Below are 18110 nucleotides of genomic sequence, written 5' to 3'. Positions count from 1 at the left end.
GCCAAGCCCAAGAAAACTCCAAACTAGAAGGACAGGTCCTGCTCAGTAGTGATTCTCTTCACAACAGAGACACTCAAGGCGACAGCAACTCTTCTGACAGGAGGACAACCAAGTAGTGACTACTGTACCCTAAGTTACAAATCGAAGGGAAAGGGAGTCCGGGGCCACGAGCTCTGACACCGCCGCCGCCTGGACGCATGGGGCAGGAGCCCCGCTCAGGCTGCCCTCAACCTGCAAAGCCCTGGTTCCCGGCCCGCGTCCCTGGGGTCCTTCCCTGGCCCTGTCTCGGGGTGAGGCAGTCACTGCTCTGGGTTCCCAGCTCTGGTCCACACGGTAGCACAGTGCTCGTGCCACTAACCGCCTTTACCTTTGCCGTAACTGTCTCTCCTCGGCGGAGAATAATCCAGTAAACATAAAGGAACCCTCCATTATCCATCTGTGTATTCCCAGGTCTTAGCATGGTGCCTGGCACACAGTAAGTGTCTAATAAATGCCTCCTGATTAAAAAAAAAAAAAAAAAAAAACTAGAACCAGGTATCTTGGCTTCCAATCCAGGCCTCTTTCAACCAAGACAAGCTGCTTATATTTACAAGCTAAAAGTGTACTTAAAGCACTCAGCCCTGGATATAATAAACGTATTTCTGTACACTGTTTCCTTTATAATCCCTGTTATGACAACAATGTGTTTTGTTAAAGTGTCAAGAGGGGAAGTAAAGAAAAAGCACAGAAATAGCAACACATACCCCTGAGCCATTATAATCCAGTTTATAAAAAAGTAAAAAGTACACTTTACTTCTCATTTACAAATATTCAGAGAGGTTAGTACATGCTAATCATATGGTTCCAACTAAGAACTGTATTTGGGAAATAACAAAACTTAATCCCAGACTTTGGACCTCAATCTTGACTGAGGTGGGCAAAGGGCATCCATAGATGAAACCGTAAGATGAAAGGCTGACGGAGACTTTGCAGAGCAGGGAGCAGCCGACTCTACACGAACCCACAACACAAGCGCAGCATCCCCAGGAGTGGGTCAACCAGCCTTCCTGATGTGAGGAGGCACGAGAGACCCGTCGATAAAGTATTCCTGAGGGAAAACAAGCCGGAATGTGATCTAGCCTTTTAGCACTTACTTCCATTTCACAGAATATATGTACAAGGGGACAGAGGAACAAGCTTAATGAAACCCCACTGAAGCAGACATATTACGTGGAGGGGGTCTATTTGACAAGGAAGGGGCAGGGGTCTGCCGTGGATGGAAACAGGCTGAAGAAACAATGCGAAACGCAATGGGTAAACAATGTTCGGATCCTTATTCAAACAAACATTTTGTAAACCATCCAGGATATCTGAACACAGATCTGGCTTTAGGTGATACCAAAGAACTGTTCACTTTATCAGAGGTAACACTGGCATTGTGGTTATGGAAACTGTTCTTACGCACACTAAAATATGTTGGGATAAAATGACATGAGGGCTAGGATTTGCTTCAAAATACTTAAGCAACGGCAAAAAAAAAAAAAAAAGAACGAAGTAAGAGAGGCAAGCCCTTGTTAACTAGTAAATCTGGTGTGGGCAGTGATGGTGGTTATACAGAGCCACTGTACTACTGTATGCAGTCACTACCGTACAGTGACTGATTCTCTCTACTGTATATGTTTGAAATTTTCCATGATTGGAAAAAAAAACAAAACAAAACAAAAAAACCCTCTATCTTTCAAAGTCCTGTTAGAGATAAAACAGGAAGAAAAAAAAAAAAAAAAACCTCTGTTCTTACCTAACTTACCCATTCATGAGAATATGTCCTTGATGAAATCTCAGCACTGGAAAGAACCCAAAAGGGGATGTAGTTCAAGGATTCCCAAATCTGGCTGTAAATCAGAAATCCCTATGAAGCTTATCAGAATTTCAGTTTTCCCCAGCCCACCTCAAACCCACTGACTCCGAGTCTCCAGGAAGGGGCCGAGAAGTGGCGGTTGTGTGTAAGTGTCACAGGTGATTCTGGTGCCACACACAGGGTGCTCCCTCTCCAGCCCCCCAGCCAAGCAGCTGTGCAGCAGGGGGCTGTCCCAAGCCCCCAGGGACAAGGATCACACCACATTCTGCATTCGCATGCTCACGCCAAGTTGAAAACCGTGTCCCACGCTTTTAAAAAGAAAACAAAAAGCGGAATGGCTAAGTCTGCAAACACAGCTCGCAAGGCTTCCATCCTCCCCTTCCCCTGGCATCTTTCTCACCAACATTTGGGCACATTTAGTCACTGTGTTGCAGCAGAACCTCAGCACCGGAGCTACAGCCAAGTAAAATCCTCTGGGAAAACTTGAGCTTACCTGAGAGCCCCAGGAGCTTCCCCTGGGCAGAGGGTGAGGGAAATGCCTTTGCCTTACTCAGCTGGCCACCGGAGAAAACCACAAATGGATGGGTTGAGACCAGTGCCTGAGGGTACCCCGGAGTCTGCGCCTCTCAGGGCAGCCAGCAGCTGGCCCCAGGGTTATCCGAGGAAAGAGGGGTAAAATGGGGAGCTCACACACCTTGCTTTGTTCTCACGGCATCACAAACCCTGGGAACAAACACCCAGCCACAAAAGTGACTAGCGTCTGATCAGAAGCATGTTAATACAGATCGGTACGCCCAGGAAGCCAGGACTCAACATTTCACAAGAGAAACAAACTCAAGCCCTTAAAACCATTCCCTTTCTGCAGGTGCTATCTGCCGAATGACAACCGTCACCCCAGGAAAACACAACTCCCAGAGCGGTGCTGGGGGGGTGGGGGGGGTGCAAGGGGGAGACGGCGCTCCCGCCAGGGTGCCATCCAGCACCCGCTTGTCACTCCCCAGGCTGATGAATAAGACTCCCGAGTCTCTCTGCGTACTTTGGAGCTGGTCTTGTTTAACATTTCAGAGCGTGCATTTGCTAAATTACTATTATGTGCCCCAGCATGATGACAAACACGCCGACCCAGGCACGTGGTAACTTGCAGAATCATTTCACACCAACTTAAAGCCCTGATCATTGCTTCATCAGGGACGTGCTGCTCTGGCGGACCTGACAGCCCTTTCTTCTCTACCTTCTAACCCTGGAATTGCTTCCCAAGATTTTCCCTTTCTTGAGGACCCACCTCTATGGAAGTTTTTAAGACCACAGACTTGGTTCTTTACAGGGGAGTGGCGAATTTTCTCTAAGTTCAAGGAATGATCTTAAAACACCCAGCAGAGCCAAGTCCGGAGGGTCCGTCTTCGGATGCCCCTTCTGGGATGCGGAGGGGAGGAGAGCAAGTGATGGACACCTGGGGACAACAGCAGGGCCCCGTGATTGTCACAGTTACATAAAAATAAGTAAGAGACTGGAGAAGGCAGGGCCCAGGGCACTCAGGAGTGTTCACACTTGCACTCTGGATCCAGGCACCACCTGCGCCCACGATCAGCGGCAAAGCTCCGCAGTCTCCACATACATCTTTCCTCTTCCTGGGCAACACCCTCCTCAAATCCTCCATGGCCACGCTCCATCTTAACATAAACTCTGGGTGAACAGCATCTGCAGACAATCGCGCCCAGTGGCAGCAAGGAAAAATAGGGCTTCACCACTGCCACAGGCGTTGTCTTCCAGGCCAAGGACAAGTAGAATCTTCTCAGGCTCAAGATTCAACTGGAGGGCTTCCCTGGTGGCGCAGTGGTTGAGAGTCCGCCTGCCGATGCAGGGGACGCGGGTTCGAGCCCCGGTCCGGGAGGATCCCACGTGCCGCGGAGCGGCTGGGCCCGTGAGCCATGGCCACTGAGCCTGCACGTCCGGAGCCTGTGCTCCGCAACGGGAGAGGCCACAACAGTGAGAGGCCCGCGTACAGCAAAAAAAGATTCAACTGGAAGCACATACCTGTTCCTGGAAAGAAAGAAATGAAAGGCCCCAACCCTGCACAGCTGCTGAGCCCACTCCAGAGTGGTCCTGAGCCCGAACCTGAACTTTAAAAAGGATGGAAAGCAGACCGCCAGCTCTACACCACAGCACCACTAACACGGAAACCAAAACCGTGAGAATAGGGCAACACGAAAACTTTGTCGAGAGGACATTTTCTGGCAAGTTATTTTACCTGTGTCTACATTACTTTTCAGAACCCCAGGCTAGGTCACAATTTTGATTTCCAGCTCTAACAGTCAATCCTATTTCTACCGTACCTATTGTGTTCCTTACAAGAAAAATAAAGCAAATTATTAAAACTGTCTTCCTTTAGCGAACCACGAAGCTCGAGTTTTAAAGGCTTTAAAGTCAAAACTTCACCTTCTGAAAGTCAGTCTTGAATGGGAACCTTACCCTCAGCCCACCTGCCATACTCAGAGGGAGTTTCAAAGTTGCCAAACACTTTGTAGACACCCGATTTCAAGAGAGTCACCTGGGCAATTCGTGTCTTTGGTCTTGGAGTATATAAGGATGCTCAAGTCACCCCCTGCAATGTCCACCACTGTACATTTATTCCAGAATCCTGGACCAGCTGCCTTTCTCCGTTAATATTCAGAAGGAAAATAGATGCCATTTTTTTCTAGCCCTTGGTGGCAACTTTCCTCAAATACACACACACACACACACACACACACACACACAGACATGTATATATATGTATGTATATACACAAACCTCATGGTTCATTGCTGCCCTCAGAATACAGACCTTTGTTTGGTCTCTAAAACCAAAGGGGGACCCAACCCACCGATTCTGAAGGACGATGGTACTCAGAACCAATCAAGTCTGTAAACCACTATTTTGTAACCATGTTCCCCAGTGGGAAACCCTCAATCTGGCTTTAGAAACACCAAACACAGGAAAAGGAAGTTCTTGACAATTACCTAAATGAATGAAATGAGATAGAATTACCCGTTTATAACTGCTACTTCCGTGTGGTGAATTTACATTCCTGAACATTTTTTATTAATGGAGAAACAGGTTTAATTTCAAAAAGAAAAACTTGAGTTCCAGACCCAGAGGCTTACCTGACTCCTCTCTTTGTCCACTTTCTTAAAACACTTATTCAAGGACAAATTATGTCTCACTGAGTTTTTCCACCCAGTAGGTGCGTTTGCAAAATACGGAAAATGTTCCAAGATCCAGTTGTAGATATCCTTTACCGGCAGGCGCTTGGTCGGAGAGTCCTCGATGGCCATAAATATGAGGCAGCTGAAGGAGTAGGGGGGTTTGCAGTTGGGGTTCTGCCTGGCATCGTAGGGCATGTCGGAGCGGGCAGGGGAGGGGGGCGTGTCATCGTCCAGGTCCTGGACGGGGCTCACGCTCCGCAGGACAGAGTCCCCGAAGCTCTTCAGCAGGTTCTTGCTCTCGTGCAGCCAGTTCAGGTTGGTCAGCTCTTCATCTTCCATGGCCCCCTCTTCTAATCGGATGTCAGGCAGAGAAAAGTCGAGGTCATCGTCTTCCTGAAGGGCCTTGGAGAAACCGCTGCCCCGGTAACACTGACTCAGCCCACTGGAGACACTAATTCCTGAGCTTTCCGGCTTCTTACTGGGAGGCATGACTGGACCCATTTACGTGAAGGCTCCTGGGAAACACACGACAGAGAGAAGACGAGGCGGTGAAACCCACAACAGAGAGGCAGCCATGCCCTCCCTAATGATTATGCCCCCCTCCCACCCCTGCCACCTCTGTGGACCCCCTACCACTTAGGAACATCCCCCTCGCGGCTCCCACACTGAGTGACATTAACCCACGTTCCACCACACAGAGATGCCTGATTAACAGGAGTAAATTCGGTCTACCACGCACATAGCACAATGACCTGTTACCCCTTAGGTACAAGACAGGAAATGTTCGCAGCACCTTTAATGTGCACATGCCAAGAAAAGAATGGGAGCGGGGAGGGGTGGATTGGGAGTTTGGGATTAGCAGATGCAAACTATGATGTATAGAATGGATAAGCCTACTGTATAGCACAGGGAACTGTATTCAATATCCAATGATAAACCGCAATGGAAAAGAATACAAAAAAGAATATATATACGTATAAAATCACTTTGCTGTACACCAGAAACTAACACAATATTGTAAATCAACTATACTTCAATTAAAAAAAAAAAGAATGGGAAATCCCACAATACCTTCTTCCTGATCTATGAAAACTCCCACTGTGACCCTGGAAAAATCAGTTATTTCCTGCTGCCTCAGTTTACCTATTATACATGAATATGTACAAATGCTTTCGAGCTGCACGATAAACACCACAAAATAAGTGCAACCACAGCCCATGTCACTTCTTTGGGTGACAGGTCTCACTGTTTATCTTTCTCAAAAAAAAAAAAAAAGGATATACCTATAAGTTTAAGGCCAGTTGGTTCAGATTAAGTTCAGTTCTTTCCATACAAAGACCACTGCAACTGCCTAGGAATCAAAACTAAAACTATGATAAGCATCAATTTGGTAGTGTTTTATCTGATTTTTTTTTCCTTCTTTCACCGCAAGTCATGACCTAAAACTGCAACTTTAACAACATTTGGCAAGTCTAAAGAGCAATGCCAAGGAATTCTGTGGATTCAAACTGGAGGAGGAAGTACATTTAATTTCTTTGGGACACTACAATCTGAACAAAAAAAGTGAGTAATGTCAGACACCACACAAATACACGGGAATGTGAAGATAAGCCATTAACTGAAGTTAAAATGGGTGAAAAAATTCAGGAGGGCAACCACGAGCTTCAAGACAGGAAGGCAAATCCAACAAAAACTGCTACAGAATTCTACTCTACCCCTCCCCCATTGTTATCAATGACCTAGAACAGGGAGTAAAATATCTGATGAGGAAAGACAATGGGGGAGGTGACAAGTCCACAAAAAGAATGACCCCGACAGATACAAGGCACATTCAACCCTTGAGCACTCAGTGTGAGATGGAAAGAACAGTAAGATAATGAAAGAGGTCTCCCACTCTCCTCTATAGTGCTCAGACAATGCGCTTGGTGTCTGTTTTATCCTCCACCCCACCTCTGAGTAAGAAGATCAAGCAGTCTATCTAGAAAAAAGAATGAACACATCAAGAGCAAAGACATGATCATTCTAAGGCTCAAAATGCCCACGGATAACATGCCTAAAATAACTGCCACTTCAGCTAGGGAAGCTCTAGAATGAGATTCTAGAAAGCACAATGTGGGGCACTTAAACAGCTAGTCAAAGGGGCCTGAGAATGGTAGCAAGCCCCCTCCCCAGAAGTGAACAAACAGAACCTACAGACCGAAGGCCTGAGGGGGAGCTCTCTGGAGCTGCTGGTAGATGTCCAACGCTAAGGAGAGAAAACATCCACAGAGACCAAAGTCCCATGGAAGCAGGGCAGTTTAGATACCAACCTCGGGTTCATCCACAGGGAATATTTTTTCATCAAAAAAGGAGGCTAACCTGAGTAGTACAGGACACATTTTAAAGAATAATCTAGTATCTTAATTTGGGGGTTAAGACAGAGACCAGCCTGATTCTTTTACCTTCTTTACGAACAAATCAAAATTAGGCTTGTCTCTCTCAAAGTTTCCACGTACCCCCATCAAAAAACCTAATTTTCTGATAACCAGGAATATCCACATGGTCGAGTACAAAAGAGAACAACGACCCAGCCACTGAAGTCAACTTTAGCTCCAGAGGAAAGTTTTATGTCTCCTGAGCTTCCAAACAGGAAAATTATATCATGGCTGACAGTAAAGTAATTTAATTGCACTGTTGCTATGACAACATGCTGCTCTCTTTCTTTTTAATTTGCTTATTTGTCAGTAGCTTCCCAAAGGAACCAACACGCTACTCTCCACGTTTTCTTTTGTTTTAAACAAACATTGCCAGCAATATGGTTTTATTAAGAAAACAGCACTGTCACGAAAAGAGGGTTACCGGGGCCCAGCACCCTTGGATCATTTGTCTGCTTTGTGTTTCTGTGCCCCCCATGTTCTCCAACTGTTAACTGCATCCCTATAAATCCCGCATTTTATAGCAACGGTATCAAGAGCTGCTGATCACTACAGTTCCATTTTAAAAAACAGTTCCCAGAAACCACAGCTGAGGAGTTTTCCATTATTATACTCTACATAATTCACCAAATCTTTTTTTCCTCCTATTTTAGAGGTGGAAAAAGAAAAGAATCCGGATCATGTGAGTGCAGTTAAGCAAACATATTTAATCTGCTGCCAATAAGGTTGCTCCACCGGATCCGCAAATAGTTATTCACTAGTGACCTCCTTAACAATTTTTCGGTTTGCTATCGGTTACGTTCCCCACACGCACATCCTTTTCTTGTTTGTTTATGACTTGCTGTGTTTTCTTATCTTTTTTTTCCTTTTTAACGGAGAAAACGCAGCAGGAAAGCTAGTTTCTTGCCCACTACCAGAGGGCTCCAAATAACTGACAAAGACATTACTGGCCCAGCTCTGAACAGATGCTCAACGTGAACTTTAAAAAGTTGAGAAATCCTCTCCAAGCCGAGCAGGGCAGTTGCGAGTTTGGGAGGGGGGGCAACCCCCCCTCTGCGCGCGCGCACGCACGCACGCGCTCCACTCCCGTCTACTGTACTTGTCAAAAACATTTCAAGGGGACCTGCGGGAGCGGCGATTGGCTGTGTCCCGCGTCAATCAGCGGCGTTGCTAGGCAACGGGGGAAACTGCTCTTCTCCCCGTATACAGGGCAATTGGGAGCTCGCATACCTTCACTGCCGGTCAGATGTCATAAACCTTTTATTGGCCGCACCGCGGCGAGCCTTAAAAACACATCAATAAAAGCCCGCCGTCCCCCAACTACTCCAGGACCTAAGGAGGGTTTCAAAGAGGGTCGGGGTGAGGAGGAGTCAAGCCTCGAGAGTCTCCGGAGACTCTCTCTGCCGGTGCCAAGCCAGCACAGTTTGGGGAGGGGGGGGGGGAATCTTTGTTAGGAGGCTGTCTGTCGTCTTGGGGTCTCCCCTTTATCGGCACCCCCTGCCCCGGCCCGGAACGGCGGGGATCCAGTCCTTCGCGGACAATACTAACTCTGTTCCTTTAGGGCGGCTTTTCGGAAATCGAGGCACCGGGAAACAGCCCGCACGTCGGGGCAGGAAACTCTTCGGACTGGGCAACTTCCCCGCTCGGGGGCTCCCGTCTCCCCGCCCGGCCAGGCCCCCCAGTCCCGGGCCCTCTCACCCAGGAACTGCGGAGTCCCCGGTCTGCCGAGAGCGGCAAGGTCGCCTCCTGGACAGCCTCGAACGACTGCCCCCGCCCCGAGTCACCCCAATCCCATTCGGGCGCGGGCGGGAGCGGGGAGCAAACTCACCTGGCCGGAGCGGGGCGCGGGGACGCGGGGGCGCCGCTGCCCTTCAGCGGGAGCCGACAAACTTTCGCAGGCGCCCAGCGGGCATCGCTTGGTGGCCCGGCTAAGGATGCGCGGACGCGGCGCGGCGAGCCCGGGGCGGCGGGCGGCAGGGGCGCGGGGGTCGCGGCGCGGCATGGGACCTGCGGCGTCCGCCGGGCGCGCCGCGCGTCCTCCCGCCGGCCCCGCCGCTTTCCCCGCCCCGTCCCGCCTCCCGCTCGCCTCCGCCGCGGCGCGTCGGGCCGGGGCGCGCCGAGCGGCGAGAAATTGTTTCCACTGCAAACAAAAAAAGACGACACATGACCAGGCAGGAGGAGGGGAAGCGCGGGGAGGGAGGGGAGCGGAGGGGAGGGACGAAGCGAAGGGGGCGGAGGGAGCGGGAGAGAGGGAAAACGTGGGCCGGGCCGCCAGCGGCCTGGGGCGCGGGGCGCGGACCCGCAGGGGCGGCCCTCGCCGGAGCTCCGCGCGCCACGATAGACCCTGCTACCCGCGCCCGGGCGCTCCGGAGGCTCAGCCGGAGCCGAGACCCGGCTGGGCCGCGCGGACTCGCTTCCCGCGGCCTCGCAGAGCGGGGGTGACCGGCGCGGGCTTTGCGACCCCGGGCAGACGCGACCGTGATCGGCGGGTCTGGTGGGGCGGGCGGCGCGCGGCCTGTCCCTTCCCCGGGCTCTGGCCACGCGGGCCGGCGGGCGCTGCGCCTCTGGCAACGTGTCGCCGGAACGCTCCTACCCATCCGCATGCCTTACATGGCTCGAAAGTAAAAATAAAAAGAATTACGGTGCGGGCGAGGCTTGTGAGGGGGAGAAGAGATTCCACTTCTCCCCAACTACGGCGTCCTGGCGGGACTCCCGGGGCCATCCCCAGCCCTCCTCCAGCTGCCACCTCGTGCCCTGGGAGGAAAGGCACAAAGGCACCTTAGCCTCCCGCCCAGGGGGCTGCTCCTCTCGTCTGTCCGCAGGCGCGTGTCTGCCGGGGGAGGGAGGGTGGCCATTACAGATTACAGAGCAGGAGGCCCGTCCTGAAGGCCAAACCGTGGGGCCTCCAGTGGGTTGTGCTCAACGCCCCAGCCGACCTCTAAGCCTCCAGCGAAAACAAGCCTCATGTCTTCATATTTAGAGCTTTCAAGAACCCCACCGACAATTCGCAGGGCCACCACTCCAAGTCTTTAGGCGCCTCCAAAGATGGGCCACCCGCTGCTGAAGCCACACCAAGCAGCAGCCTTTGGAGAGGATGAAAGGAGAGTCCAAGAGGACACCCTGGTGGTGACATAAATAAAAATATGATTGCACACCACGCCCAGGTAACCAAATCAGTAGGTTCCTGCACAGAAGAGAATCCCAGGTCATTCTGCTGGCCACCACCTGAGCCAGAGGACAGGCCCTTTTGAGCTCTCGGAAAACCAGTTTGAAGGCCCGGAGTGATCTCCCTCAGAAACCCCTCCAGGTTGCAGTACCTTGTAACCTAGCCAAAGGGGGAGAAAAATCCCACCGGCTTTCTGAGTTTTTTTAATTTCCAAAAATAAGGAAACCCCAATCAATCTGAGAGTCGTTCCACTTCACAAAGCTCCAAGATGGTGGGTGGTAAGTTTTTAGCAGGGTACTCACCACAGGCCTTATTACCTACCAGTGCCAAGGCAAATCCCACCCACCTGGGAGATGATTCAGAAGTGAAGGCCCAGGGGCAGCCTGAGGTCATCCAGCCCCACCCCTTTAATTACTGAACACTTGACCTACCCCAAGTCACTAAGCAAAAAGCGTGAAGCAAGAGGGACAAACGAGATATATCTGAAGTCCTGAGTCCGAGTTTCTAATGGTCAGAGGTGGTAACAAAGCCAGGACAGGAGCTCAGTCTAATGCAGATACCTCCATCGGCCTATCAGTTGAGGCTGGTGAATCTCTCATCAAAGGAACCAAGGCCAGAGACCTTTGCTGGCCTGGGGAGGACGAAATAGTCCTCTTCTGTCCTCCCCTTCAACTGCCAGGTCCCAAGCCTCCCCACCTGACCACACTCAAACGGTAGGTGGAAATCTCTATGTTAAGTAGAGGTGGCAGTTATGTTCACCCCTTGTCCTTTCCTTCGTCCTCAGAGCTCAAAACGGCGGGATGTAAGCACGTGGTTATTGTACAAGGACTGTGTCTAAAGCAGCCATCCTATGTGAACAGCAACTTAAAGACGCAGCAAGCTTTGGGCCAGGAGCAGCCCCTAAGCAGAGGGTGGAGTGAGGTGAGGTAAGCTGCCTTTCATGAGCTCACCTCTCTTTCCCTCTGTGGCTTTTGGTTTCTTCCATCCTCAAACATATTTCTTAATTTCTCTCCTGTCACCAATGCAGCAAGAGTTGTGAGAAGGTATCATCCTGAAGAGGAAGTGGTGGACCAGCCCTGCCTGATGTGGAGAGCAGGGTACACGTGTTTGCCTGTCTGTCTGAAATGGGGAATCCAGACCTTTGCTAAAAGCCAAAAGAAGGCTTAGAGTGGCCTTTCCACCTTATAATTCCATAGACTCCTATCTCTGGGACCTGCTCCCTGACAAAGGGGGACAGGAGTCAAATTCGCTTAAGAACAGCCTCGTTCTCAATTCCCCTCTTGAACTTTCAGGAAGTACCCTTGTGCCTTAGAGCCGGAGAAGCCTCAAAGAAACAAGTGGAACTGTTTAAAACATTGTTTTACAAACACGTTCGACAGCAGAATCCTAGGTGTGCTCTAGAACTCACTTTGGGCAACACCTATTTCCTGACCGGGGACTTGATGGGACCGTTCTGCAGCCCCATCTGGGCCTGGGCTGAGAGTACTTGTATCTGGGAGCGGGAGAACCCAAATTCTAGCCCAGTCAGTCCGCAGTCAGCATGGGACCCCAGATTCCTCCTCTGTGGAGAGGACTGGCCCTCGCCATGGTGTTTTGTGCTTTCTTCTCCAACATGCTTCTCTGCCCTGGAACGTTAAAGTCCCTCCCTCATCACTGGTTATTTAGCCAACATGATTATTTATGAACAGTTCAGTGTAAAGCCCGGCGATCCCTCTCGAGGCCATCGTAACAACTGAACTGATGGCAGTGAGAGAGGGCTGCAGGTAAGAAGACCTGAGGGACTTTCACATACGAGGAGGAATCTGAGGCAGGCCTGGAAAGACGCGCTTCTGAACAGGATCCATCAAACTGACTCCAGGGAAAAGGATACCCAAGTGGGAGCTTGGGTCAAGTAAGCCTGGGACAGGAGGCACAGCTGGACTGCGTGGAACTGGGACGTCATTAGGTGGTTTTCTTCTCCATCTGTCTCTTTCCCTCTGAGACCAAGTTGTCTTTCCTACCTCCCTCTATATGTCTGTCCACTCTCCTCCCTGAAGGCTGGCTTCCTCTACTCATGTATCACCACACGTGGCTGCCAGCAGCAAGTGCAAAGGACCTTCTGAGTGCCAGCACCCACCACCTTCAGACTGCCTCAGCCTTCCCCTACATAGTTCAGATTCCCAGGGAAATAATCTGATTGGCTTGGCCTAATTCAGGTAACTCTTCCCTTCTCCCCTCCTAACAGCAGGAGGCATAGTAGAACCATCTGGTACACCAGGACTAGGGAGGGGAAGGGAGGTGACTTTGGAAGGAGAACAATAAACATAGGTCCATAGAAACGGGGAAGGGACGTTCTAGACCTGAGCTTCTCAATTGGGGATACCTGGGAAGCCACACCTAATAGATCAGAATCTCCTAGGACAGGTCCCAGGCATATGCACTTTGAGAAAGCGCCACAGCACAAACTGCTTTTCCAGGCAGGAGACATGAATGGCGCATACAGATTTATCAACTCTGACTTGATTGTATTAGAAGATGCATTCAGGACTTCCCTGGTGGTGCAGTGGTTAAGAATCTGCCTGCCAACGCGGGGGACACGGGTTCGAGCCCTGGTCCGGGAGGATCCCACATGCCATGGAGCAACTAAGCCCATGCGCCACAACTACTGAGCCTGCGCTCTAGAGCCCACGAGCCACAACTGTTGAGCCCGTGCACCACAACTACTGAAGCCCGTGTGCCTAGAGCACATGCTCTGCAGAGAGAAGCCACCACAATGAGAAGCCCATGCACTGCAACGAAGAGAAGTAGCCCCGGCTCGCCGCAACTAGAGAAAGCCCGTGCTTGCAGCAACGAAGACCCAAGGCAGCCAAAAATAAATTTTTTTTAAAAAAAAAGATGCATTCATTCCTTGAACAAATATATTGAGTGCCCACCAAGTACATGACGTTATTAGGTTCCAGGGATACAAAGTTTTTGTTCCTTATGGAGCATGCATATTAGTGGATAAGCGTGGAAACATCCTATCACAGAACTCCCTGAATGCTAAGGAAAGCAGTTTATGTACAGTAATCAGAGGGGAAGAGGAACTCATTGAGTATTTTTGGATCCAGAAGTTGCTCTATCAGAAATATGCTTTTAAAAAAAAGAATAGCTTGCCTCTAGTAGATAAATAAGTCCTAGAGCCCTAATACACAGTACAGTGATTATTATAGACAACAAAACTGTATTACAAGCATTAAACCTGCTAAGTGACTAGATCTTAATTATTCCCAATACTAGAAGAAATGATAATTATGTGACACAACAGAGGTATTAGCTAATGCTATAGTGGCAATAATATTTCAGTATAAATGTATCAAATCAGTATGCTGTACACCTTAAACTCACATAGTGTTATATGTCAAATATATCTCAATTTTAAAAAAGAAGAAGAATGGGATCAGGGATCCAAGATGAGTTTTGGGAGCGGAAAGAAGGAAATGGAAGACAAAAAGTAGAGAGAACAAATCAGAAAGTACTGCAGTAATCCATACAAAAACAAAGATTATCTTTTTAAAAAAAATTTTTTTTTTTTTTTAATGGTATGAGGGCCTCTCACTGTTGTGGCCTCTCCCGTTGCGGAGCACAGGCTCCGGACGCGCAGGCCCAGCGGCCATGGCTCACAGGCCCAGCCGCTCCGCGGCATGTGGGATCTTCCCGGACCCGGGCACGAACCCGTGTCCCCTGCATTGGCAGGTGGACTCTCAACCACTGTGCCACCAGGGAAGCCCAAAGATTATCTTTTTTAGCATATTTTTTAATAAGAAAAAATGTTAAAATAGTAAGATAGTGTTTCCCTCTGCAGGGTGGAGTTATGGGGTAATTTTTTTGCCTGCTTCTTTCATACTTGTCTATATTTTCCAAATTTTCTACAATGAGCACCCAACACATTTATAATGTTTGAATAATAAAAGGGGAGTTCCGTTAGAGCAGTGGTTCTCAAACCTGAATGTGCATCAGAATTACCTGTAGGGCTTATGTAAACTCAGCTTGCTGGCCCCCACCCCCAGAGTGTCTGATTCAGTAGGTCTGAGCTGGGGCCTGAGAATTTGCATCTCTAAGAAGCTCCTAGGTGATGCTGCTGCGGGTCCAGGGACCACATGTTGGGACCCACTGAATTAGAAAGTAGTCAGTGAGACTGGAAAAAACGAATGCATGAGAGGCTTCACAGGAAGAATCAAGAGAATCTACCCAATGACTGAATATGAGAAGACAAGAGATTATGTGCAAAGATAACTCCTTAATTGTGGGTTGACTAAGTCTCTTTGAGATAACATGTGAGAATGCTGTTCACAGTAGTAAAATAGTTCCTCACTTCCTTCCCTCCTTTGCAGAAGAAAGAGACACCCAGGACCACAGACAGAAGACCCTGCATCTCTTGGTGAGTTTCAAAGGCTCGTTCATCCTTTGGGCTTTCCGGTCATCCCCTCTTGGGGTTTTCCTCTTGTGCTTCCTTGGTGTTTACCTGACAGGTTCTGAAGGGTGGTGCCTGGGAAAAGGCTTATTAGAATTTCTCCAGCAGGGATTAGAGCCAGGAGGCTTATATGAAGAGGGAAGGAGGGCTGTGGAGTAAGGGAAAGTACAGCTGAACCCGTGGAGGGACATTCATTAGCTCAGGTGCCCTAGCCAAAGCCGAGCCTATCAAGTCACCTGCTGGAAGCAAAATGGAAAATATAGAACCTGTCAACTCCTCTTTGAGCATAAACAAATGTGTGAGCTGATGATCGAGAATCCAGACTTAGTCAATTCATTTAGTCAAAAAGTACGAATTAAGCATCTAGCTATACCGTGCCCAGTACTGTGTGGAGGGCACTGAGAAGGAACTGGGAGAAATAAACGATGTGGCACTTGCCCTCAAGGATGGGGAAGATTCAGTGAGCATTTATGAAGCCACCACAAATAAACGCACACACAGAGCCTAATACCAAGACCAGAGCTGATATAGCTTAGTGGCCTGGGACTACGTTCGTATTCTAACTTCACCACATACTAACTGGGTAACCTTAATCAAGGTACTTAACTTCTTTCTCTCTACCTAGTTTCCTCATCTTTTTTTTTTTTTTTTAATAAATTTCTTTCTTTATTTTGTTTTTGGCTGCGTCGGGTCACGGGCTTTCTCTAGTTGCAGCCAGCGGGGGCTACTTTTTGTTGTGGTGCGGGGGCTTCTCATTGCGGTGGCTTTTCTTATCGCTGTGCACTGGCCCTAGGCGCGCGGGCTTAAGTACTTGTGGCTCGCGGGCTCTAGAGCACAAGCTCAGTAGCTGTTGCTCACGGGCTTAGATGCTCCACGGCATGTGGGATCTTCCCAGACCAGGGCTCGAACCCGTGTCCCCTGCATTGGCAGGTGGATTCTCAGCCACTGCGCCACCAGGGAAACCCCTAGTTTCCTCATCTTGAAAAAAAGGGGGAAAGATGGAGGATACAGCAAGACCCACTTCGTAGGGTTGTGTTAAAGATTAAATGAATGAGGGGCTTCCCTGGTGGCGCAGTGGTTGAGAATCCGCCTGCCGATGCAGGAGACACGGGTTCGTGCCCTGGTCCGGGAAGATCCCACATGCCGCGGAGCAACTAAGCCTGTGAGCCATGGCCGCTAGGCCTGTGTGCCCGGAGCCTGTGCTCCGCAACGGGAGAGGCCACAACAGTGAGAGGCCCGCATACCGCAAAAAAAAAAAAAAAAAAAGATTAAATGAATGGGGCTTCCCTGGTGGCACAGTGGTTGCGAGTCCGCCTGCCGATGCAGGGGACACGGGTTCATGCCCCGGTCCGGGAAGATCCCACATGCCGTGGAGCGGCTGGGCCCGTGAGCCATGGCCGCTGAGCCTGCGCGTCCGGAGCCTGTGCTCCACAACAGGAGAGGCCACAACAGTGAGAGGCCCGCATACCACAAAAAAAAAAAAAAAAAAAAAAAAAAAAAAGATTAAATGAATGAATATCCATAAAACACATGTAACAGTGCCCTGACACTTATAGCTACTTTTGTTAAGTAAATAAATCATAAGGAAAAGAATGACGTATTTGACTACAAAACAATTTAAACTTTGTATGTAAGACCAGAGGTCATAAATCAAGTTCAAAGACAAAAAAAAAAAACAAGGAAGTATTTGTCATACATATGAAAAAGGGTTAATATTTTAAATCTATAACTCTTACAACTCAATGAGAAAATTATCACCCTAATGACAAATGGGGCAAATTCACAAAAGGAGGAACACAAATGGCAATATACCCATGAAAAGATGCTCAACCTCAGTTAAAAAAAAAAAAAAAGAGGCAAAGAAATCCCAGAAATGCCAATTCAAGCAATTGTGATGTCTCATTTCATCCATCAGATTGGCACAGACTTAAAAAGAATAACCACACCAATACTGGTGTGGGTATCGGAGGAACGTGGCCTGGTGTACTATTTAAGAGGGCAGTCTGGTGAACTGAATTAAAACTTAAACGAGCATGGTCATTGACTCTAAATTTCCAGCTTCTAGGAATTTATCCTAAGGAGATGCCAAAGCAAGACAGTAAACTTCCCCACCAGACTGCCTACCCCCATGAGATAATAAGCCCCATAAAACCAGGATCCATACCTGTTTTATTCAGCAGTGTACACAAGCAAAGTTACTCCAGTGTCTGACACACACAGAAGATACTCAGTCAGTATGTATTGAGTGAAAGCACTGAAATATGCAACAGTGTTTTCAGGTGGATGTTTGTTGGGACATTGTTTTTTAAAATCGTGGTACCTTGGAAACTGCCAAAATAAGAGGCTAGAGGCACGTTATTAAATTATATGGGCCACAGTTACCCATGTTCCCTTTGTTCCCTTCTACTTGCATTTTCCAGTCGTTTTAAATGAAGCTTTCCCTTTTCTGAATCACTTTCACATTCTCATATACTGTATGTGTGAAACAATTTGCAAACATTTCATAAAGTAAGAGTTTGGGGGAAAATAGATATGTTGGCAAAACTTCTCACCAAATTGAAGCATTTTATGATCTTTTCGATCAGAATGGACAGGATGATCCCTTTCTGAAAAGGCTGGTGCTCCAAGCAAACAAGAGAATTGCTAAGTATAACAAACGTTATACCCTGCATAATGGGGTCTATTGTCTGGTTGTGGGAAAGCTTTCAATTTATTGGTTTTGAGTATCAAACGTTTTCTACAAACTCTTATGTAGGTTCAAAGATGAGGGGAAATACTCTTGAATTAAGAATTTGTGGGGAAGGGGGAACATTTACTCTCCATTTCCAGATGGATCTTCTGTGACAACTTATGCTTCTAAGGGACCAAATGTGGTTGCATCTTTTTGGTTGTTGATTTTTTTTTTTCGCGGGCCTCTCACTGTTGTGGCCTCTCCCATTGCGGAGCACAGGCTCCAGACGCACTGGCCCAGCAGCCATGGCTCATGGGGCCAGCCGCTCCGCGGCATGTGGGATATTCCCAGACCGGGGCACGAACCGTGTCCCCTGCATTGGCAGGCGGACTCTCAACCACTGTG

General features: G+C 48.8%; 1 protein-coding gene and 1 long non-coding RNA gene across 9 annotated transcripts in view; one reads left to right on the top strand and one right to left on the bottom strand.

The window, feature by feature from the left end:
- Positions 1 to 18110, bottom strand: part of FOXN3 (forkhead box N3) — a 406391-nt gene that overhangs the window by 228922 nt on the left and 159359 nt on the right. For 5 of the 8 annotated variants that reach the window (XM_059059250.2, XM_067027916.1, XM_067027917.1 and 2 more), the window contains one exon: positions 4981 to 5537. In XM_059059250.2, coding sequence (XP_058915233.1) covers positions 4981 to 5523 — 543 coding nt within the window. In that variant the 5' untranslated portion in view covers positions 5524 to 5537. Of the gene's footprint in view, positions 1 to 4980; positions 5538 to 9264; positions 9455 to 18110 lie in introns of those variants that run through there. The other 3 variants (XM_059059254.2, XM_059059249.2, XM_059059253.2) reach the window with 3 other exon arrangements.
- LOC136793773 (uncharacterized) lies at positions 10057 to 13466 on the top strand. Its single transcript, XR_010839436.1, has 3 exons — positions 10057 to 10600; positions 11387 to 11528; positions 11630 to 13466. It is a non-coding gene; the product is annotated as an uncharacterized lncRNA (long non-coding RNA).

The sequence above is a fragment of the Kogia breviceps genome, chromosome 3 (genome assembly GCF_026419965.1).
Source record: "Kogia breviceps isolate mKogBre1 chromosome 3, mKogBre1 haplotype 1, whole genome shotgun sequence".
NCBI classification, from domain to species: domain Eukaryota; kingdom Metazoa; phylum Chordata; class Mammalia; order Artiodactyla; family Physeteridae; genus Kogia; species Kogia breviceps.
Note: the sequence above shows the minus strand (reverse complement) of the source record. Positions and strands in the feature narration are given on the sequence as shown.